This window comes from Colias croceus, chromosome 18 (genome assembly GCF_905220415.1).
Source record: "Colias croceus chromosome 18, ilColCroc2.1".
In the NCBI taxonomy this organism is placed as follows: Eukaryota; Metazoa; Arthropoda; class Insecta; order Lepidoptera; family Pieridae; genus Colias; species Colias croceus.
The window spans coordinates 571,028-594,856 of record NC_059554.1 but is presented as its reverse complement, the minus strand read 5'-3'; the positions used below and the strand labels follow the sequence as shown (position 1 = coordinate 594,856).

General features: G+C 35.0%; 4 protein-coding genes across 5 annotated transcripts; 3 read left to right on the top strand and 1 right to left on the bottom strand.

Moving 5' to 3' along the window:
- The first annotated feature begins 74 nt into the window (after positions 1-74).
- Positions 75-4,354, top strand: LOC123699505. 2 transcript variants are annotated; one of them, XM_045646463.1, is made up of 7 exons: positions 75-255; positions 728-823; positions 1,125-1,293; positions 1,769-2,498; positions 2,851-3,385; positions 3,665-3,770; positions 4,020-4,354. In XM_045646463.1, exons 2-7 carry the CDS (start codon positions 733-735, stop codon positions 4,243-4,245), a joined length of 1,857 nt encoding a protein of 618 aa, XP_045502419.1. In that variant the 5' UTR covers positions 75-255; positions 728-732; the 3' UTR covers positions 4,246-4,354. The 2 variants fall into 2 exon arrangements, with proteins under 2 accessions (XP_045502419.1, XP_045502420.1); XM_045646464.1 differs by lacking the exon at positions 75-255 and having other exon boundaries at positions 704-823.
- A 646-nt stretch (positions 4,355-5,000) lies between these two features.
- Positions 5,001-13,924, top strand: LOC123699508 (putative phospholipase B-like 2). The gene is made up of 13 exons (XM_045646470.1): positions 5,001-5,342; positions 5,780-5,908; positions 6,140-6,254; positions 6,716-6,810; positions 7,851-8,009; positions 8,202-8,322; positions 8,688-8,792; positions 9,133-9,239; positions 9,503-9,619; positions 12,142-12,301; positions 12,660-12,804; positions 13,231-13,375; positions 13,750-13,924. Exons 1-13 carry the CDS (start codon positions 5,164-5,166, stop codon positions 13,844-13,846), a joined length of 1,674 nt encoding a protein of 557 aa, XP_045502426.1. The 5' UTR covers positions 5,001-5,163; the 3' UTR covers positions 13,847-13,924.
- A 2,660-nt stretch (positions 13,925-16,584) lies between these two features.
- On the bottom strand, positions 16,585-18,449 carry LOC123699523 (AP-2 complex subunit sigma). Its single transcript, XM_045646491.1, has 4 exons — positions 18,351-18,449; positions 18,120-18,269; positions 17,871-18,044; positions 16,585-17,512 (listed from the first exon to the last, which is right to left on the bottom strand). Exons 1-4 carry the CDS (start codon positions 18,351-18,353, stop codon positions 17,411-17,413), a joined length of 429 nt encoding a protein of 142 aa, XP_045502447.1. The 5' UTR covers positions 18,354-18,449; the 3' UTR covers positions 16,585-17,410.
- A 2,902-nt stretch (positions 18,450-21,351) lies between these two features.
- LOC123699514 (hippocampus abundant transcript 1 protein) lies at positions 21,352-23,212 on the top strand. The gene has a single exon (XM_045646479.1). It carries the CDS (start codon positions 21,495-21,497, stop codon positions 22,944-22,946), a length of 1,452 nt encoding a protein of 483 aa, XP_045502435.1. The 5' UTR covers positions 21,352-21,494; the 3' UTR covers positions 22,947-23,212.
- The last annotated feature ends 617 nt before the right edge of the window (positions 23,213-23,829 follow it).

Below are 23,829 nucleotides of genomic sequence, written 5' to 3'. Positions count from 1 at the left end.
TGACTATTGAACGCTCAATTGAACGCAGCAATAAACGGAATATTAAAAAAAAGAGAACATCAGCTGTTTTGTTTTGTTAAAATGACAGTAATGATTTTTGAACTCGATTCAAATTTTATTTTTCTTTTAAATATTTTAGCTACCTAGTTATAAATAAAATTAATATGTTGAATTACTACGCACACTAAGTTGGTGTTATAAAAACCTTTGAATATTGTAAAGGGTATTATATAAAACTAATATTACTTTCGCCAGGTAAAAAATTGGAACCTAGTAAATATAAAATTCTTGTGCAAAGGGAAAATTGCAATATCTTCTATTGCTAAATATAATAAGAAACTTTTACGTTAATTGCTATTTGCTTGCTATGACGCAATATGTCTGGCATATATCTCATTAGACATTTTAAAACTATAACCTAGAAAAAAAATATTATTTTATAGACTAAAATTGATACAATAAAGACTTTGTACATATTTCTGAGCTACATTTAATTTAATTTTATAATACCTATAATGAAATATCAATAAAATGTTACTTAGTCCTATGACTAGAAAATACTTAGTTATAATAACTTAAAATGAGGCATCCAAACATATTTATTTTATTTCTGTCTTTGCTCTTGATAAACCCATTTAATAGTAGTAGTTTCTACAGAGAGCAATTATTTATTTAATAAATATGTAAAATACTTTTCATTTTCATTAATAATTATGAATTATTTAAGGTAAGATGACGTTACTATTGAAAAGTATGTGGAGGAACGTCCTGAGGAACAGGCCTCTCAGCAATTCTACAATACGATCAAGTCTCTCCTCTAGCAGTTAGTATATATTATTCTACTTTGTCTATAAATAAACATACATTTTGTCCCATCATTTCCACATAAGAGTGTGATTTTCACTGTGCATGTATATCCCATTACTTATCTCCTTTATTTTTTTTAATTGCCTAATTTCAGTGTTGTTTTTACAAGTTACTATTATATAATATAGTTATGGCATCTATAACTGAAAAATCAACATTAGAAATGTGACAAATTAACATCTATTGTCTATAAACCTTTCAAATACATTTGTAGTAACAGAGTTATTCTTTTAATAAATCTTTAAATATGTTTTCAGTATCAGAGCTAACAATAACCAGACCAACGGATGTTCTGATGAACAGCATCAAGTCAGCGCCCAGCACTGCGGAGGTGTTAGCGGCCGTGCAAAATAACTTGGGCTCCTTGACGCACAGGCACATGCTGCAAGCTCTACGCACATTGTTTGAGCTGCAGAGGTCTAGCAGGTATATTGAGCTCTTCTTTTTTTAAATTTCTCATGTCACTCGTGATGATCATCAGCACTGTGTTGTGCCCAAAAATTTTACTGAAGTGGTACAACCAATTTTTCACAGGGAAAGCTCAGGTGCACAGCTGGTCATGTATACATTCTTAACTTGCATTCACACACAGTTGTATTCGCCATTCGCCTATAACACGACGAAACATTCTTATACGAGTGTTGTCGCGAACAACTGTTAACTAATTCGTAAGTAGCACGCTAAGGTCTTTGATTACGTCCAAAAACTGCTCACACAAATCTGAAGACGAATAGGGAATGGACTGTTTACATTTGCGTCTTCATTATTCGCTTTGTTTTTTCGCTCGCTGTACGCAGGAATGTATAAACTATAAATGCACTATGAGAAATTTATTTAAAAAAGGATCTAAGATAAGATTTATTTATAAAATGATTATGTAAGTTGAAATTATTTGTTTCAGGAATGATCCAGAAGCTCTCATAAAGGACCCGGGTTTCAGTCTTCTATGTCAAAACTTCAAAAAACATGTTCGCTCGCTAGAAGTCGGCGAAACGATTGAGGCTTTAAAAGTGCTCTCTTACCTCCGCGTCCCCGTTGACTCACTAATCGTACAAACTCTCTTACAATTAGTTCGGTACAACATCAACATGCTTAACATCCGACAAATTATGTTCCTAGACTTTCTTTTGTCGCGTTTCGACACCAAGAATCATTTAGTTGATGCCCTCAAACTAGCATTACCTCTCGCTTTCCAAATACACCTTCCTTTGGAGCTGGACCACGATGATCTTCCTCTGTTACGAGACATGCTCATGTACGCGTGTTCGCACGACTTACCTGATAGATGCATCAACAATATTGTCACGGGACTGCTTCTGCACGATCAGGCGATCGATGCCCAAATAGCTAGGTCGATCATATGGTCACTATGTGACGTAAATTGTACGGAAAAGGCCTTCCCGACTAGGGTCCAGCTGCTCCACATTTGCTGTGACATTTTAACGAAGCGGATCAATAATTTATCGTATGAAGACGTTCTGAGAACTGCGGCGAGATTGAAGGGCAGAATTCTCGAGAAACACCCGGAATATTATCACCAAGAGCTGATGGATGCGATCGCTGGATATGTGATCAATAATAACGTGCCGTTTGAAAAGGGGCTGCTTGTGGCTAGGGTGCTGTCTAGGATCGTAAGTTTGTATTGTATTTTTTTACGATCTGTTTGCGCAGGGCATAGTTTACGATAAAATTTCGTTGGGTTAATTATTAAATGTTTCTACTGGCTTATTCTGTGGGCTTATTGGTACTTGGCCTGTTTCCCCGCAATGTTTTCCATTATCTATTAGAAAGGTGATATGGTTAATAACGGGCAAATAAATTGGAAAACCAATTTTCTTTTCACACATCACTTTTGTCGAACTGCTGACATTTAAATAGGCAAAGCGTCAAATACACGAAGTTTCGCTTTTTGAAACTTTTATAAAAATCTATCTAACTTATATTCTTGACATTAATCCTGAATAAAAAATTGCGTTTTTTCAGGCGCACACGCATCTAGGACTCATCCAGTACCTGTGCGAGGAAGCTGCGTCCAACCCAGAGACGTTATCAAACGCGCGCACAAACATCCTCTTCGGCTTCATTAACTGCCTTTCAAATAACAATTTCACGCCAGAAGGGACTCTATGGGATGAAATACGCAAACAAATATCCCAGAATCCTATCCTCAACGCGAATACTACAGCATTACCGTGGACAAAAGTGTGTCTAGAGCTTGCATCTTTGGGCTATTACGATGACAAATTACTAAGCAAAGTGTTCTCAGAGGATTTCATTGCGAAGTATTTGTCGAGGGAGAACAACAACTTGGATTACCTGCAGCTACTGACTCTCCATGAGGCAGTGAGAGCGTTCCACAGCGATGAATATAGCTTGCCGAGTGATGTGCTGGAAAAAGCAAAGAATTCTTACCCCGTGCATGCGATAAATGAAGAGTTGGAGAAATACCTGGTGAAAGGATTGGGAGGGCAGGAGTATGTTGTGAGGAATGTGATGTTACCTAGCGGTATTATTGCTGGTGAGAATTTTGTTATTTTTATTATTCTTAAATAAGTTATCAATAGTTATAAATGTACACAACATTTGAAATGTGTATCCACTTCTCAAGACCAGTATTAAGTTGACTAACATTCCTCCAAAATCTTCACTTAATGTTATCACAATTCATATTTCCAAAGTTTGGTTGATCTCTCTCTAAAATCCGATGCTAAAGCCTTAATAGTAATTAAAATAAGTTCCGTCGGGTTTTAAAGGAACAATATATTTCCAGAATTTACAAATATTATATTTCTTTCAGATGTAGTTATATGCTTGAAGAATGGCTGCCCTGTAAAACTACCCGCACTAAGTAGCAATTTTAAAGTTCCATTAGAAAACCTCAACATACCACCAGGAGCTATTACGTAAGAGAAATATTATCACGACTTTATAAACATAAAAACACTTGTCAGAAGTGAAACTTCTTTGCCAAGATTCAAAGATACCAAAATGGTCGCTGAGAGTACAATTTACTCTCAACGCGCTTAAAGAAGTTAATCATAAATAAAATTTACCTGAGCAAAAAAAGTTGTAGCTAATTTTTTTGTTTCCTTAAACGTTTACACTAAGATGATTTACAAGCATCTTAATAATAATTAATATTTAAATTTCAGGTTATGCATCATGAACTTCAACTACGGCTGTTTCTCAATGAACAGCAATCGACTGCGCGGCCCGTTCCGTCTCGTAGTTGATATTTTAGAGAAACAAGGCTATATTACAGTCGCGTTCAATGTTAATGAATGGATGAACGCACCGATGCACGAACGCATCCCATACATAATGAGAGAAATAAACTATAGATGCGGGGAAATCGGCATGAAACTGTCAGCCACTTGAAAATGTAATTGACATACCTTTTTGGGGAAATATTTAAATTTTAGTGAAGAACTGTTGATTGAATTAAGTTTTATAGTTGTTTTTAGATTGAGTAAAATGTTGAAGTGGACAGTGTTTTTTTTTTTGCATTCATCTAGAATTTTACGTGATTACTACGAAATTAAATCATCTTTAACGATTTAATAATTACCAATAGATACCAAACATACCAAATTTAACATACTGATTACCGTGGGCAACGTGGCAAAAAAATCTACAAGGCATCCTAATCAGTAATCACCTGGCAGTATGAAATGTTCTTTATTCTTTACAACCTATTAGTCTAGCATACCGAAAAAAATTACAAACATGAAAATTAAAATAACATTCCAAAATGTCTGAAATAAAATAAAAGTATAATTCGCGCGTTTGTATCGATACAAACGCGTTCACACTCACAGTGCGTATCTGCACTTTGTAGATTTACAAGCGCTGCATCACGTGCAGAGGTTTAGCGTTGGCTAGGCTTCTTTAATTAATGCACTCAATGTACGTTAGCGTCTTGTGCAAAGTATCTTTCTAATGTACATAAAAAAAATATTTTGTCCGCTTCCCACTAGGCACTAACAGCTTCTATTCCTACTATTAACTACACAAATATTCAAATTTCGAGCCACAAGCGTTAAGATGCGTTCAAAATCATGTCAAAATCTTGTAACTTCAATAAATCGTATGTCAAAGTCAAACACATGCTTGTCATGTTGACACAAGAGCGATGTTTGAATGTCTAAACAAACAAATTAAATTTTATAATAACAAACAAAGAGAAACAGTAATTAGAAAAAAATATTTAATTCAATAGTTACTTACGTATGAAAATATTAAAGCATGTGTTGTGTTTGTGAATGTTTTACCGAGTCTTTATTTTATTAAATAACAATGTTTTTCCGCTTCAAAAGTATTATAATAGTCCACATATTATTTATCATTTGTGAGGCTAAATATGGATTCATTACATGGTGCGATAAAGCTGTTATATCCGTGACTGATAATGTCTACGATATACCGGCTGTACATGTCGCCAGGGCTACGTATTCGAATGAAATAAATTCAACGGGGTTTGTATATTTTTACTAATATAAGTTTTAATATCAAACAAACATTAACTTTTAAAGATAATTATGGATGTATTTTTTCGCACTATCTAATAAATCTGCACTATTTAAAAAAATGCAATTTACATATGTTACATAGCTAAACTATTATAAATCATCATGCAAGTTAGAAACCAACCTGATTGATTATACTTAAATCAAGTTAAATTATAGAGATTATATAATAATATACACACACACAGAACTAATACTATACTTGAAAAATTAATACCTTTATGGAGTTTCTTGCAGATTCTTCTCCATAGATACTGCTTTCCGAATCGGTGGTAAATGTTAAAAATACTTATGTAATGACGATTCGAAAGTGCTACTAAATAGTAGTCTAATTGAATAAATGAATGTTTGAGTTTGAGTTTACATGCAAATCTGATATATTTTAGCTGGGCATTCCTGGAACTGCACACAACAGCAGACTCCAGTGATGAGAAACAGGCATTTGCAGCTGGCTTTCTTGAGGGGTACCTCACAAGGGACCTCATTTGGATGCACTGGCAAAATATGCTCAAAGGGTAATGGTGGATAAATATTTGAATTTAGAAATCTAAGCTGTTAAACTAGCTGGCTTTTTTAACTCAGAAAAAAAAATACTTACTATTAAAATAAATACGAAGCTCAGGAATAATTAAGCCCTCTGCATAGAATCTAATTTATAGGATTTTTACTTAAAAAATTTGTACTTCAGAGATTAAAGACACGAAATCCTTTTTTTTTGCGATAAAAAAATAATATTAATTTTACAGCTATTGCTACAACAAAACAGATGTGTGTGGCTTAATAGAAGATTATGTGGACAAAAATGAAGAATACCTTGCTGATATGATCAATAGTTATCCAGATGACCCATACTGGTATCAGGTGTGCATAACATGATCTGTTTTATTGCTTACTAGTTGTCCTCCACAGTAACACCCGCATTGCTCCGCTCCTGTTGGTGTTAGGGTGATGATATATAGCCTATAACCTTCCTTGATAAATGGGCTATCTAACACCGAAAGAATTTTTCAAATCGGACCAGTAGTTCCTGAGATTCGCGCTTTTAAACAAACAAACTCTTCAGCTTTATAATATTAAGAATAGATAAAAAATTTGATTGAAATTGAACCACGAACCAGTTTAGAGCAATGCAATTTAAATATATGTGCAGGAAAATAATTTATTTTTATTATAAAAATAAAATAGCAAAATAAACTACATAATTAGACACCAAAAAATAATGAAAATACAGAAAAAATTGTCAAAAAAATTATATAGTTAGTATCATATTCTTGCGTAAAAATGAGTAAGATATAATGTTGTGTTTGATTTTTACACTACAGGTGAAGTTATACAAAATTCAGCTGGAAGGTTTGGCTGCGGGCTACAACCAGGCCACTTCACAGCCTTACGAGTGGCTCACGGCTCGGGACATTTTGTAAGTACATTTTCCAGCAAATGTAAAAATGGAATTTAGTGGTAGTTTATGTTACTAATCACTACATAGTATAAAACAAAGTCGCTTTCTCTGTCCCTATGTCCCTTTGTATGCTTAAATCTTTACAACTACGCAACGGATTTTGATGCGGTTTTTTTAATAGATAGAGCAATTCAAGAGGAAGGTTTTAAGATATCATTTATTAGGTTTTAGACAAAGCGGGCGAAGCCGCGGGCGGTAAACTAGTGACTAATAATTTGCTACTGCAATTTTTAGTTCGCCAATGGATGAGCCACATTTCCACTTGGCAACATTTAGCTCACAACACGTGACATTCAATATGTACGCAAAATCGCGCAATAGCGCGCGATGTTGCCGGTTGGCGCGCAATGTGACACGTTTTTCAAAATAGCACTAATATCTCTAGGGACATTTTTTTTTTTTTTTTTTTTTTTTTTTAAGTTCGGATAGGTAGACATTTGACCACAGTCCCACCTGATGGGAAGCGGTGACGCGGTCTATGGTGGTAAATCATGTCTACCTAGAAAATGCCTATTTATTCGCCTCTTGAAGGAACCTATATTGTAGTTCTCCGGAAAGACAGATGCTGGCAGGGAGTTCCACTCCTTGGCGGTTCGAACTAAGAATGACGACGCAAAGCGTGAAGTGCGAGCAGTCGGCATTTCCACCAAGTAAGGATGGTAACCTGCAGTGCGCCTGGATGTTCGTTGAAAAAAAGGGGAAGCAGGGATGATGCAGGGACATGACTAAGATAAATGTGTTGTACAAAAGTTTAACGCTTTCAATATGTAGGACACTAGTTGTACAACATGTCGCGCGCCAAATATTACCTAAAGGAATTGCGGAGGAAATGGAGGAGATTCTCAATGTCTTCATATTTTTTTTGTGTAAAATTTTTTTTTACTTTATGTAGGTACTTTGCCTTTTATTTGCGAATAATTTGTTACGTTGCATCCACTTACTCTGCTTTTATATATTTTTTTTATTATAAAAATCGTTACACATATTAATGTATCCAGGTGGATAAACATGCTAGGCGACCTCGACGATCTGGCGTTCGCGCTCACAATGCCGACCCTGACCCCCGAGGGTCTGCTCTTCGGAGAACACTGCAGTGGTCTGGTCAAACTGCTGCCGGACCTGTCTGATCTCTTCACCTCACATGTCACGTGGAATAGGTGGGTTTTATGGCGGAGTAAATATAAAAAGTAAACGTTTTATTCGTGAAAATCAACCTGCAGACTTATCCAGGTTAAAAAAATATCGGGTACTGTAAGTACACAAATTTTTTTGGTGATTCATAAAACGAAACTGCACTATGAAACCAACACTTTTAAAAATGGATATTTTTCTTTTTCCCGCTATCTCAGCTACCAATCAATGTTACGTATACAAAAGATGTACGTACTGAACTATCGCACTTCGCCGAACGACCCCCGCCCCCTCCCCGGGAGGAAGATGTCGCTCACATCGTATCCAGCTTTTATACAGGTATGAGATTTTTTTTATACGTTGATAAAATTATTGTTGATAAAGTGTAATAGAATGAGGGTAGTTTATTTTTATTTTAAATGTGAGTATAGCTAATAAAATAAAATGTGAGAATGTGTGAGTATAATAATAAAAATTAATTTTGATATTTATTTTTGCTTTATAAACGATACATTTCTCAAGAACAGCAAAAAAATCGATCACGAGCCGATATTCGAACCACAAGAGTTAATTCGGTTTGGCAAAAGAATCGGATTTCAATACCCCTATTCTTTAAAATGTTATCTTAAAAAAGCATTTGAATGCTATTGGTTTAATACCTTTGCATTTTTTTATAAATTTGCCACAGATAATAAACTATTCAGTCCACAGACGACTGGTACATCACCAGCGCTGGTCTGGTCGCCGCTGAGACCACCATCGGCAACAGCAATAGGACGCTGTTCAGCCTCGTACAACCTACTGGACAGGTGACTATTTGACACACACACGCGTACACACATACTCAACACACGCACGCACACAGACGCACACAGACGCGCACACACACACACACACACACACACATAAAATAAAATAATCTAGCTACAGGTATTCTTTTACGGTATATTTTGGGTCGCATATAAATAGACGAATTAAGACGTTTTTTTCTTCAATTACCTAATGGAATTTCAAAAAATTTCATGTTATTTTAATATTATTGTATGTAATTTGTAATATGTTTTAGTAATTATTAGGCATGGTACCCGCAAAAGAAAAGGCTATTTTGCAGATATTTGTTTGAACTAAAATAGGAAATTGAACCTTCAGGTAATGGAATTTGTACGTGCAATGATCGCAACTCGCTTGGCGAAGAGCGGCAGAGAATGGGTCGAAATATTCCGACAACACAACAGCGGCACTTATAACAACCAATGGTTAGATTTCCTTTTTTTGGATATTCCTTTTTATTCCATAACTATCTGTGCTCCGCGGTTTTACCCGCATTGCTCCGCTCCTGTTGGTCTTAGCGAGAAGGCCTCGACGAATAGGCTGAAATTTTTCAAATCGGACCAGTAGTTCTCGAGATTAGCACGTTCAAACAAAAAAAAAACTCTTCAGCTTTATAATATTAGTATAGATTAATGAAGAAATTTGAATTTGAATGGAATAATTTGCATTTATTTAAATTAAATTTCAGGTACATAGTAGATTACAAGAAGTTCAAAAGTAAAACAGCCGTTTCGGCGGGAAAAATCGAAGACGGCCTCTTGTGGGTGATCGAACAATTACCTGGCAATACTGAAGCGGCGGATCTGTACGTATTTATTATGAAATGTTTGTATGTTCATATAAATAACAATTATTTATGTACTTTTTAAAGTGAAATACCAAATATTAAGAACTTAGGTTACTATTTAAATGTTCGTTTTTTTAATTTGTGCGTGTTTATTTGGCTTTCCTTTAATGAGAAAATTTTTAATGAGAATGTTATTCAATAAATTTTATCTGTGATGTTGAACATCTAACAGACTAAAACATAATTTGACTGACTGATTGGCTTGGTTGGTAGTGGCCCTGCCTTCCAAGCCAGAGATCGTGGGATCGATTCCCACCCGGGGCAAATATTTGTGTGATGAACATAGATGTTTGCTCTGTGTCTGGGTGTTGAATATCTATATAAGTATTTATTTAAAATTATATATGTATGTTTATCAGCCATCTGGTTTCCATAACACAAGCGAAAGCTTAGTATGAGATCAGATCGTGTCGTGTGAAAAATTATCCTGAAAAAAAATTATTTATAGTTAATACCATAGATATCGGTCAATTAGGGAAAGCTGGCATGTTCACAGTACTCACACTTATGCAATTTCACTTACAGTATGTTCAAAAATAAATGCGACTCTAGTTTCATTTTAGACTTGAATTGTAAAATGGGTGTGTTGTAGATAAATATATTATGCAAATATAATTATGAAAGCTCTCATAATTTACCTGTAAAATTATACTTTATAAGTAAATCAATTGATGAAGTTAATTATTTATTCTAATAATAATCAATTGGATAAAAGTATTAATAATCATTCAATTATCAAATAATAATTAAATTTCAGGTCATAAAAACAATACAAATAACACGTGCGCTCACTCCCAACACACGGATGGTTGTTTTGATAATGATCAAAGACTACTATGTATATACGGACAATAATGATTTAAATAACGGACGTCTTCTGCAGTTGCGGAGCAGTCTTGTCCTGACTTAATGGCTGGTTTACACTTTGATTAGTGTGAGTGCAGGTGATTAGTGCGAGTGCAGGTGTGTAGTGCGAGTAGTGTCCAATTCAACTGCGAGTGCAGGTGATTAGTGGGAGTGCAGGTCAATGGTGCAATTCGCGACGCTACACACTACGCTAAACACTAAACACTAAACACTCGTGTCCAGACGTGTTTAGGCAGGCACACTGCGAGTGAGGGGGAAGGGAGGGCGCGCGGGACGTGGCTACTCGCAGTCCACTCGCAAAAAAATAGAACACGCTTCTATTCACTTTACTACACAGCCTACTAAACACTTGCACTAAACAGTCGCTGTCCACACGTAGTTACTAAACACCTGCACTAATCACCTGCACTCGCACTAATCAAAGTGTGAACCAGCCTTTAGTCGAGTAAAGATATCTAAGAAATATTATATTTGTAGAAAGTACGTAATACCTACCAATACGCGCTGACAAATATGTGTTACATGTTTATTGTATAATTTTCACACTATTGGTTTTAAACTCAAACTCAAACATTTATACAATTAGACTTCTTCTAGAAGCACTTTTGAATCGTCTTAGCAGTTTAACAGTTTTAACATTTACCACCAATTCAGAGAGCAGTATCTAAAGAGAAGAAGAAGAATCTACTTAATCATACCTAATCGTAATCTTCTACTTCACTGAAACTTTCATCGCTCGAAGAACTCGCCGTCGGAATTTCATAATGTTATTATAAATGAGTCAGTGTAATTATCTACTTTTGGTTCTAATTGAATATATTTTTCCTCATGTTCTCGCGTCTTTCTCCAAACTTTCTAATATTTTTTTTAATAATGTGATAACTCTGATTATTAATTAGTAATTTGATTTTTGAAAAAAAAATGCCGATTTTAGTCAAAATTTATATTTTTCTAACAAGATCCTTATCATCCAAATTTCTACCTTGGTGAGAAAAATTGACATTTCTAATGAAAATGAACAAAAAATTAAATGATTTTATTAAATACTGTAAAATAGTCTATAATTCTTCCATTTACTGTATCACAAAATTCTTCATAGATTTTTAGATATTCGTAGGTACTACACCAATTACATCACCCTGTATTTATAAACAATTGCAAAATATGACACATACATAGGCCGGGAGATACTGACACAAAATTTCGGGTCATTTGTAACAGAATGGCGGTTCTACAGAGGTCTTATTACGCAATGACTAAAAGAAAAATGATGGTCAGAACGCTGGTACCGGCGGACTTGTCGCGTGGGCGTTAGTCGAACTCGTCGTATAAATAGCGAAAGTCAAACGATTTGTAACACAAAAATTTTAGAATTTACCGATAGCCCATAAAAAAGATGTAGTCCGCCGGTACCAGCGTTCTGACCATCATTTTTCTTTTTGTCATTGCGTATTAAGACCCTTCTAGACCGCCATCCTGTTACAAATGACCCGAAATTTTGTGTCAGTATCTCCCGGCCTAACATGTGCAATGTGTAAATGTGTTGACGTTCCAGCTCTTCTTAATATATCAATATTATGTACTTACATTTCTATCGAATAAATATTTTTCAGCACAGAGGAGCTAAAACGAACAACCTACTTCCCATCGTACAACATTGCTTATTTCCTGCGCATTTTCAACCTCAGCGGCGGGAACGAGCGGGTTGCCACTTTCGGCGACTGGTTCGGATATAAAACTAACCCGAGAGCTAGAATGTTCCAGAAGAAACAGGTTTGTTTGTGTTAATAATAATTGATTGTATTATGTTATGTGAACGTATCATAAACGTTAGTTTTGATTTTAAAATTTTAGAAAATATGACAATTATTCCCAGTTATAAGCTATTTGTCACTATTAAAAAAACATTGAAATGCTTATGTTTAAGTATGTTTTTAAATAATATAGAGGAAAGAAAATCAAGATGGAAGGTTATAGAGGAAAAAAATCGGGATGGAAAGTTGCTATCATTCAAGATTCAAGAATGACAGAACGGATTTTAATTTTATTTTTTTGTACATAATAAGTAAATTGTATCAAAATCTTTTCTTATTCTAATTATTTAAGTACCATTGTTTTTTTCAAACTCCAGTCGTCAATAACATCGCTACACGACACGCTCACAGTGATGCGCTACAACGACTACAAGCACGACCCGCTCGCGCGCTGCTCGTGCGCGCCGCCGTACAGCGCGTGCAACGCGATCGCCGCCCGCAACGACCTCAACCCCGCTAACGGTGGGTGACGCAAAAAAAAAGAAAGAAAAAGCAATAAATTTGGCGGGTTTTGATTTAAATTGACAGAATAAAAAAATATATTGACAAAAAATTTTATTGTTTGAACGTTAAGGGTACGTTCACACAGACCGGCAGAGAACATTGGCGCGTATTTTTCTTTTCGCACAGACCGAATCGTATACGCTTGGAATTGGTCGAAGCGGAGCCGCTGATTGCATATAGACCGGCTGGAAGCGATCTGAAAGCGGATCGGATACGATCGGAGGCGGTCACCTCCTCTTAATATTTTACACCAAGCGCGTCCAAACATTCCTAATGACAAAAGCAGTGAACATGTAAAAATATACCTTACTACAAATACTAAAAACTCTGTTTTCAACTAGTATAGATAGTTGAAAAATAAAAATTATTTTTTTAAACAATTAGGTACATATCCGTTCCGTGCGCTCGGGCACCGAAGCCACGGCGCGACGGACGCGAAGGTGACGAGCTCGGAACTGGCCGGGAAGTTCCAGTTCATCAGTGTTTCCAGCCCCACGTACAACATATCGAGGGGGATACCACCGTTTCAGTGAGTTTTGATTTTTACTATAAGGTGGGAAACATATTTTAAACATGTTTAATAAAACATGAATTTTAAATTTTATGTTTGGTAAAAAATTGTACATGCCTAATAATCGACAACCCTCAAAAAATATTTTTTAAGCGTAATATATAAATAATTTTGCCTTAAACCAATTACTATAAAAAAGATGAAAAAAATTGAATACTTTCACCTAACAAAAATATGCTGGTCGAATTAAAACCTTTTTGGAGTCGGTTAAAACATAATAAACTTTATACGATACTTATAATTTACGTATTTATTTAGTGGACCTAAATTTTAACCTACATATTAATTATCTCATATTCGTTCGTTATTTATATTCTTTCTTGTACTTGCAGATGGAGTGAATTTGACATGGGTTCCCAGATATCGCATGAAGGCCATCCAGATCTGTGGATGTTTCCACCACTCATTCATGAATGGCAGTGGGGATAATTATGACTGCTAAAATTCGCCTGTGGTTTTTTTTGGGGTTTACTTTTAACCCTTTAATTATATTTTTAAAGAAGTGAAAACTGTTTGCTTACAAACGAGGCTTATAAATATTGGTCAATTAAGGAAAGCTGGCATGTTCACAGTACTCACACTTATGCAATTTCACTTACAGTATGTTCAAAAATAAATGCGACTCTAGTTTCATTTTAGACTTGAATTGTAAAATGGGTGCGTTGTAGATAAATATATTATGCAAATATAATTATGAAAGCTCTCATAATTTACCTGTAAAATTATACTTTAAAAGTAAATCAATTGATGAAGTTAATTATTTAATCTAATAATAATCAATTGGATAAAAGTATTAATAATCATTCAATTATCAAATAATAATTAAATTTCAGGTCATAAAAACAATACAAATAACACGTGCGCTCACTCCCAACACACGGATGGTTGTTTTGATAATGATTTAAATAACGGACGTCTTCTGCAGTTGCGGAGCAGACTTTAGTCGAGTAAAGATATCTAAGAAATATTATATTTGTAGTAAGTACGTAATACCTACCAATACGCGCTAACAAATATGTGTTACATGTTTATTGTATAATTTTCACACTATTGCTTTTAAACTCAAACTCAAACATTTATACAATTAGACTTCTTCTAGAAGCACTTTTGAATCGTCTTAGCAGTTTAACAGTTTTAACATTTTAATTCAGAGAGCAGTATCTATAGAGAAGAAGAAGAATCTATTTAATCATACCTAATCGTAATCTTCTACTTCACTGAAATTTTCATCGCTCGAAGAACTCGCCGTCAGTAAATGAGTCAGTGTAATTATCTACTTTTGGTTCTAATTGAATATATTTTTCCTCATGTTCTCGCGTCTTTCTCCAAACGTCACTAAACATATCCAGACTAATATGGCATTTGCTTCCTTTCTAAATAATTCTTCCACAGTTTTCAAGTTAAAGTTCACATTTTGTGATGCTACTTTCCCTTTAATTATGCCCCATAGTAACTCTATTGGGTTGAGTTCTGGATGGTATGGTGGAAGGCGCAATACACTATGTCCATGATCTTTGAGGATTGCATCAAGTAAAAATTGTGTATAGTTTGGCTTATTTTTTTTAATAATGTGATAACTCTGATTATTAATTAGTAATTTGATTTTTGAAAAAAAAATGCCGATTTTAGTCAAAATTTATATTTTTCTAACAAGATCCTTATCATCCAAATTTCCACCTTGGTGAGAAAAATTGACATTTCTAATGAAAATGAACAAAAAATTAAATGATTTTATTAAATACTGTAAAATAGTCTATAATTCTTCCATTTATACTGTATCACAAAATTCTTCATAGATTTTTAGATATTCGTACTACACCAATTACATCACCCTGTATTTATAAACAATTGCAAAATATGACACATACATAGGCCGGGAGATACTGACACAAAATTTCGGGTCATTTGTAACAGAATGGCGGTTCTACAGAGGTCTTATTACGCTTTACGCAATGACTAAAAGAAAAATGATGGTCAGAACGCTGGTACCGGCGGATTAGTCGCGTGGGCGTTAGTCGAACTCGTCGTATAAATAGCGAAAGTCAAACGATTTGTAACACAAAAATTTTAGAATTTACCGATAGCCCATAAAAAAGATGTAGTCCGCCGGTACCAGCGTTCTGACCATCATTTTTCTTTTTGTCATTGCGTACTAAGACCCTTCTAGACCGCCATCCTGTTACAAATGACCCGAATTTTTGTGTCAGTATCTCCCGGCCTAACATGTGCAATGTGTAAATGTGTTGACGTTCCAGCTCTTCTTAATATATCTTTACTCATATATCGTCTAGATAAGAACTAGTCTTTGGGATTTAAATCCTGTTATGCATTGTCAATACTGTAAGGGTCAACTCACACCGAAAGGGCGGCGAAGGGCAGCGAAGCGGAGCGCAGTTTCCGTGTCATATCAATTTTTTTTCAATTTCTTATCATGGAAATTCGAGCCCGCGGCGCCGCAGGAATTCCACGGAATTCCTGCGGCGCCGCGACTCGTTCGAGTTTCTCAGGCGATAATAATTTTTATAGTAATGACAATAAAGTAAAAATTCATATGACACGGAAACTGCGCTCCGCTTCGCTGCCCTTCGCCGCTCTTTTGGTGTGAGTTGACCCTAAGACCTAATCACTTAGTTATTTACGTTAACATTACATTCTAATGTTATTACTACATTTTGTAATACTACTTTGTATCTAACGAGATCTGAAGGGATTTTATTGTTTACTAGCTTTCCACTCGCGGCATCGCCCGCGCAGTCAAAGAAAAACCCGCATAGTTCCGGTTCCCGTGGGATTTCCGGGATAAAACCTATCCTATGTCCTTTCTCGGGTATCTAAATATCTCTATACCAAATTTCATGCAAATTGGTTCAGTAGTTAAGGCGTGATTGAGTAACAGACAGACAGACAGACAGAGTTACTTTCGCATTTATAATATTAGTATGGATTAATACTCAAAACAATTAAATAGAACAAATTAATGGAATTGTATAATAATATAGTAACGGATTTTATTGTAGGTATATAATACTCAAAACAAATAGAAACAAATTAATGGAAATGTATTATAATATAGTAACTACCAATTTTTATAATTGAACAACTGTCTCAAATATACAGATTTTAATGTATTTATATATTCTAAGAACTGAGAAATAAAACAGCAAACATGTATTTAATATTCTCTATTTAGATTACAAGGTATAACTTATACACTTTATAAATAAAAGATTTACAAGATAATATATGTCTTTTTATAATTTATTTATATACAAACAATACTAATGAGATTTGTTGATACATTCATAGTAAATTACTAGCTTTAAATAAACACCTTCAAACAATTTAGAAATTAAAAATTTTAACGGATTTTAAACGCGATTTATACATTTTATTATGACCCCGACGGCCAGTCTCCCCGTGATCAAGCTTTCTGCAAAGTGTGCAAAACGTCGGGATAATAATTAAATGAATAAATCGCGTTTAAAATCCGTTCAAATCTTTATTCTCCAAATGTATAATACTCGCGTAAAATCAATCGCAAGAAAATACTACCTTCAAACGAAAAAATAGCAGTTCAAACAACTCGCCATACCTTTGCAGACAGAATATTTACACATTTTTTAAAACGCATGTATGTGGTGAATCTATATGGAATGAGTATTTACCTACATTGCATACACAAATTTAGGCATCAAGTACAGTTTGATTCAAACTTAATGGCGGTTCGGAAGTTAGGTGCAGGTGTGAGTGCGGGTGTGCACAGGTTCCTTAACGTCCCGCTTATAACACCTTTGTATGACCATATACGAGCAAATAAACAGATTTGATTTGATTTGATTTTATTTAATATCTAAAATTGATTTTTTGCGTATCAGATCGTATGATGTTCCGAGCCGCTATTAAGTTTGAAGCATATTTAAACAGTAAGGGACAAAGACCACTTATGCCTATCGCCTATAATATTCATCAACTGCAACATTTAACACAAATAACTTATTCTAAGGAATTCAGCATCAGCAACTGCTTCAAGACCTTGGTTTGTGATGTCTCTCTTATCTCTCCTGCCAGGAACATTTCATCCACTACTGTGTATACCTATAATGAAAACGTGAGATAATTTCAGTAATTTTCCATACTTTTATAGACGATAAAGATGTGATTTTTAAATGGATAAATTTAAAAAGTTTTTCACTGACTTTGGAAAATATCCAATGATTTTGTGTTTCTATTGATGCCCATTTTTTATTATTTTGAAAAATTAGTAATCTAATTATCTGAGATCATATTATTATTATGTTGTTAAACTTTAGTTTAAAGAAAATATGCTTGAATCACAAAAACTGCTACATCCACTTAGGATTACTTAGGATAGGCTTCTTGCCCATTTATTACTTACCTATTTTATCATAAATTAAGCTTAAAAATAATATCAAAATCTGTATTATTAGTTTACCTTATAGAAATTGAATACCAGATCCAATTCACATACATTGTGGAAGTATTCATTGAGGACTTCAACAAAATTGTGAATGGCTTCCAAATAACACAAGTTGTTATCATTCACATCGACGCATATGCAGAAATATAAGCCAGCGTAACGCCGGTACACTATTTTAAAGTTGCGGAACTGAAATAAAGGTTTAAAATCGAATTATATAAAACATCTAACAAAGATAATTTTATATCTACCAAGTGCACGTACCTCGACGAAATTCGTATGTTTTGCATCCCTGACCGTAACAACAGCGTGCACTTCTTCTATGAGCTTCTGTTTCTCGTCATCATCAAAATTCATGTACCATTTCGCCAATCTTGTCTTACCCGCTCGGTTTTGGATCAAAATGAAGCGAATCTGAAATTTAGAAGCACACTATGTACAATCCGTTGACAAAGACTTTTTTGTAAATTTACGAGAGCTTTCATCTTTACTCACCATTTTATTTTAATTAAACTTATATTTATTTTAGAATTACAATATCGTTAACGCCTCCTTTGGGCTTTCGACTTTTTGACATTGACATTCGAAAAATATGACAACAAATCTAAACAAAAATCTTATTCGAAGCGTTCAGTAAGATGATTTTTTACGGCTTTGTGAAATTTGTAACATTTACATTTTATTTCAATGTATTCTGTTTGTTACACAGAAGTGTTTGTTACGTGATTTCAAAGTCTTTGGAATACAAATTGTAATGTCATTTATGAGAAATACAAAATTTTCAAGTATATTTCGATTTTCTAAACCAGTGCAAACTTAGCACCCCATCTATGGAATTTTGGGTCGAAAATGACCTTGATCGTTAGGTCCCCGTTAGGTCCTTTAAGGTCCCTCAATTTTTTCGTTAGGTCCCCTTTAGTTTTTTTTTAAATAATTTTTTAAATTTTAGGTATAAAAAAATGCAACTTTAGCACCCCATCCATAGAATTTTGGGTCAAAAATGACCTTAATCGATAGGTCTCCGTTAGGTCCTATAAGGTCCCACAATTTTTTCGTTAGGTCCCCTTTAGTTTTTTTTTTAATATTTTTTTTTAATTTTAGGTATAAAAAAGTTACACTTTAGCACCCCATCCATAGCAAAATTGGCGAATTTTATCAAAATCGTATTCTTTACCGTTAGGTCCGTAGAGGCCCATCATTGAAATTGTTAAATTATTTATGTTATTAAAATCTATATAGTATATATTAAATAAAAGAAAGTCGTGTTAATTACTCCACTTATAACTCAAGAACGGCTGAACCGATTTAGCTGAAAATTGGCAGGGAGGTAGTTTAGAGCCAGGAGAAGGATATAGGATACTAAATATGTACCACGGGCGAAAACGGGGCGGACCACTAGTTATAAAATAATTGAAACCTGCGCATGCGCCTTAGAGCATTAAGGCATGCGCACATCATACATAAACAATGTGAAATTTAAATTGGTATCGTTTCATTTATTAAATTTAAATCAATAAATAAATCTTGTGTCTATACTAGTCATGTCTGGTTCGAAAGATGAAACTGGCTTTTTATTTTGAAAATTTATTTGGCAACACTTGACAGTTATCTGTCATTAAAACCTGAGTTGTTGATGTGTCAAAGCTTGTCAAAGTGTTTTTTTTTCTGCGATTCTAGCTTAGGATTTTAGTGATTTCAAAAAAAAATTAAAAAAAAAATATTTTTGAAAACTGAGTTGAAAACATGACGAAAACTTTAAACTATGATTAATAAATTTAAAATGAAACAATTTGAAAGAGATGTAGTTTTCAAGGAAAAACAAGAGTGTTTACGAGAAATATCTCAATGCATTGTTAAGTGTGACTTGATATTTTGATGCTTTTCATCTTGATTGCATTGCACATTATTATAAGTTGGTATGATTTGTTTAATATTATTATTATTATTTTGCATGGATGATACCAGTAATCCAGTTAAAAACTATTCAAGCAACAATATAAAATTGAACGATCTGTCCGTTCAAAATGTTTAAAGACACAAAATCAGTATCTCGACGAGATTTATTCTATGACCAAACGGTTATTCATGTTGAAGAGCAGTACAAAAAAAAACAAGATGGAATAACTGCAGACATGGAAGAGTTAACGATGTCAGAGATAATGATAGTGATTCTTATTCTTTATTCGCGGCTGAACGCGGCTTTTAGATTTAATATGATTATATTGATTAAACAAAATTTAATTGTATTTTATTATGTTTTTTCTTACTTTCACTAGCTGTTCTTTTTTATCTGTATCAGATAACTGTACCAGATTACATATATAAATTATATAATATTATATAGATGAAGATGTTGTTAATCTCTCAAAAAAACAAAGCTCGTAATAATAAATTAAAGTATCAAAACTTTATTTCCAACTATAACCTAAGTTACCATATGATGATTTTTTGAATTTGCCGCCTTTTCATTCGTTAGCCGGACTCTATCACTATCACTACATAGTATAAAACAAAGTCGCTTTCTCTGTCCCTATGTCACTTTGACCTTTGTACGCTTAAATCTTTGAAACTACGCAACGGATTTTGATGCGGTTTTTTTAATAGATAGAGTGATTCAAGAGGAAGGTTTATATTATGTATAATAACATCCATTAAATAGTGGAGAAGTACTGTTATTTTTGAGGTTTCTAATGTGATGTCGTAAAAAATTACATGTTTTCCGCTTACATTGCAAACGCAGGCTGAACCCTACGAGTTTTATCAAAATAATGTACTAAGTATTATGTAAAACCTACTTTTCAACCTAGAATTAAAATAACTATTAGTGTATTAAGTAGTGTCAATCTATGGTGTATATATTAATAAATAAGCACTCTCAGAACAATAGATTTATTTAATAAATGAAACGATACCATTTTAAATTTCGCGTTGTTTATGTATGATGTGCGCATGCCTTAATGCTCTAAGGCGCATGCGCAGGTTTTTATTATTTTATAATTTTAATAAAATAAATAATTCAACAATTTCAATGATGAGCCTATACGGACCTAACGGTAAAGAATACGATTTTGATAAAATTTGCCAATTTTGCTATGGATGGGGTGCTAAAGTGTAACTTTTTTAATACCTAAAATTAAAAAAAAAATTATTAAAAAAAAACTAAAGGGGACCTAACGAAAAAATTGTGGGACCTTATAGGACCTAACGGAGACCTATCGATTAAGGTCATTTTTGACCCAAAATTCTATGGATTGGGTGCTAAAGTTGCATTTTTTTATACCTAAAATTTAAAAAATTATTAAAAAAAAACTAAAGGGGACCTAACGAAAAAATTGTGGGACCTTAAAGGACCTAACAGGGACCTAACGATCAAGGTCATTTTCGACCCAAAATTCCATAGATGGGGTGCTAAGTTTGCACTGGTATTTTCTAACAATGAATCAATAGAATTTATCATATCATATTATTGAATGTGGCAATACAAGGGTCGAGTTGTTTTTCAATTTTCAGTGGTTTTTTTGACGTTGATAATCTAACTCGTTACCTAGCTCTTCAAGATTTCCTCAATGTAGTGTTTAGGTTTTCAAAATGTCTATAATATAAGTAGGTAAATAGAATAAACATCTTGTACAATCTTAAATGACGCCCACGAAGACCACTACAACTGAAGTAGAAATGGTGATACGGAATAGAAAAACTGTTATGAAAGACGGGATTATGACAATGTCGGGCATCGGTGAACCTTCTGTTGTGCACGCTCTGGTGGTGATATTTTTGGAATTCTTCGCGTGGGGCCTGTTGACTATGCCGATTATATCAGTATTAAACGCCACTTTCCCGGATCACACGTTTTTAATGAACGGCCTCATCATGGGCATCAAAGGAATTCTATCGTTTTTGTCAGCGCCTCTGATTGGCGCTCTATCGGACGTGTGGGGAAGGAAGTTTTTCCTGCTAGTGACCGTGTTCTTCACCTGTGCACCGATTCCGCTCATGACAATAAACACTTGGTGGTTCTTTGCTATGATAAGCATAAGTGGAGTGTTCGCCGTGACCTTCTCGATCGTTTTCGCGTACGTGGCTGATGTGACTACCGAGGCTGAGCGATCTCGGGCCTACGGGCTCGTTTCCGCGACATTCGCAGCCAGCATGGTGATATCGCCTGCCCTGGGCGCGTACCTGATGAGTATCTACGGAGAAGCGCTCGTCGTGGTCGCAGCCACTGCCGTCGCGGTGCTCGACGTATTCTTTATCATGGTGGCAGTTCCTGAAAGTCTCCCTGAGAAAGTTCGACCGAGCGGCTGGGGGCCTGCTATCAGCTGGGAGCAGGCTGACCCATTTGCCGCTCTGCGAAAAGTAGGCGCAGAACGTACAGTGCTTATGTTGTGTGTTGCAGTGTTCTTATCGTATTTGCCTGAGGCAGGACAGTACTCTTGCATATTTGTGTACTTGAAACTCGTGATGGGTTTTGGTGTGGTGCAAGTGGCGATATTCATTGCAATTGTGGGTGTTCTCAGTATTGCTGTGCAAGTAGTGTTAGGTTTTCTAATGAAATCCCTCGGAGCTAAGCACACTATAATGGTTGGACTATTGTTTGAAATGCTACAGCTGATGTGGTATGGCTTTGGAAGTAAACCATGGATGATGTGGGCCGCTGGAGTTTTGGCAGCTCTGGGCTCCCTCACCTACCCAGCTATCAGTGCCTATGTGTCTGTAAACAGTCGGGCAGACAGGCAAGGAGTTGTGCAAGGCATGGTGACTGGTGTGCGAGGCCTATGCAATGGTCTCGGGCCAGCCATGTTTGGAGTGATATTCTATCTATTCCATGTAGATTTGAATGAAGATCATGCTGTACAAGGAGTTGAGGGTCGACCTGTTGAAGATAAATATGTGAGAATTGTGCCAGGCCCACCATTTGTGCTGGGAGCCCTATTGGTAATCTGTGCTCTGCTTGTGGCTGCATTTTTGCCAGAAGACAATGTGGTGAATGCCCGGCGAACCTCTCCGGACCTACGATTCGAGATCGAGCACGGCCGCCGCGTCGCCGGCCCCCTGTCGCCGTTGATGGCTCCAGAGTCTGCGGCTCTCTAGCTAGCGGCCAAAACTGGCCGAGCGGCCAGTGTGTGAACTCCAAAGCTGTTAGCCAGCGTGGCAGTGAGGCATTTAGAAGGTACCAAAGCAAACTCAGTGAAATGCGAGTCTGTTCTATAAACTGACATTCCTATCCATCATCTGTTAAGTTCCGCTTCGTTACTGTTAATGTTTTTTAAAACTTTTTACCTGTTTTTGTAATTCTCTCTGGCTCTTGAGGGCATGTACATATTATATAAAATAAATATTTTAAAATCATTGTACAAGTCCTCTGTTTCTCATATATGTGACATCACACAATACTGGGCAGCTCATATACGATAAGGTTTACAGCAGTATTATTAGGCATATCTTGTATTTATTGTGTACAAAGCATTTAGGGGAATTTTCAGTATCAATTTTAGAAGGTCATTTTAATTAAAACGCAATTTTTCAAAATACGCCATATTTAGATAATTAACTGGGTTTATTCCATATTTCATGTATGACTCACATACTCTTATCAAGTAATGAATAAACAACAAATCATTTAATCACATACTTTAGATAATAATAATTAATAAGGTAAAGCTCATATAGCAGGACTATAAATAAGATATTGTAAACATGCTGGCTAACGTGAATCCATTTACTAACTCATCTATTGAATACAACATTACTAATATGCTTTCTGCTTCAAAAATAGTAAATAAATAATTAATATTTGGCTCTTATAATAATGACCGCCTGCTTGGTACAGTTGATGCGTGAGCGTAGCACCAAGGGGTCCTGGGTTGGATTCCCGGTTTAGACGAAGAAAAAAAAAATGTCTCAGTCTGGTAGGACACAGAAGGCTGATCACCTACTTGTCCCTAAAGAAAATCGATCAGTGAAACAGATATTA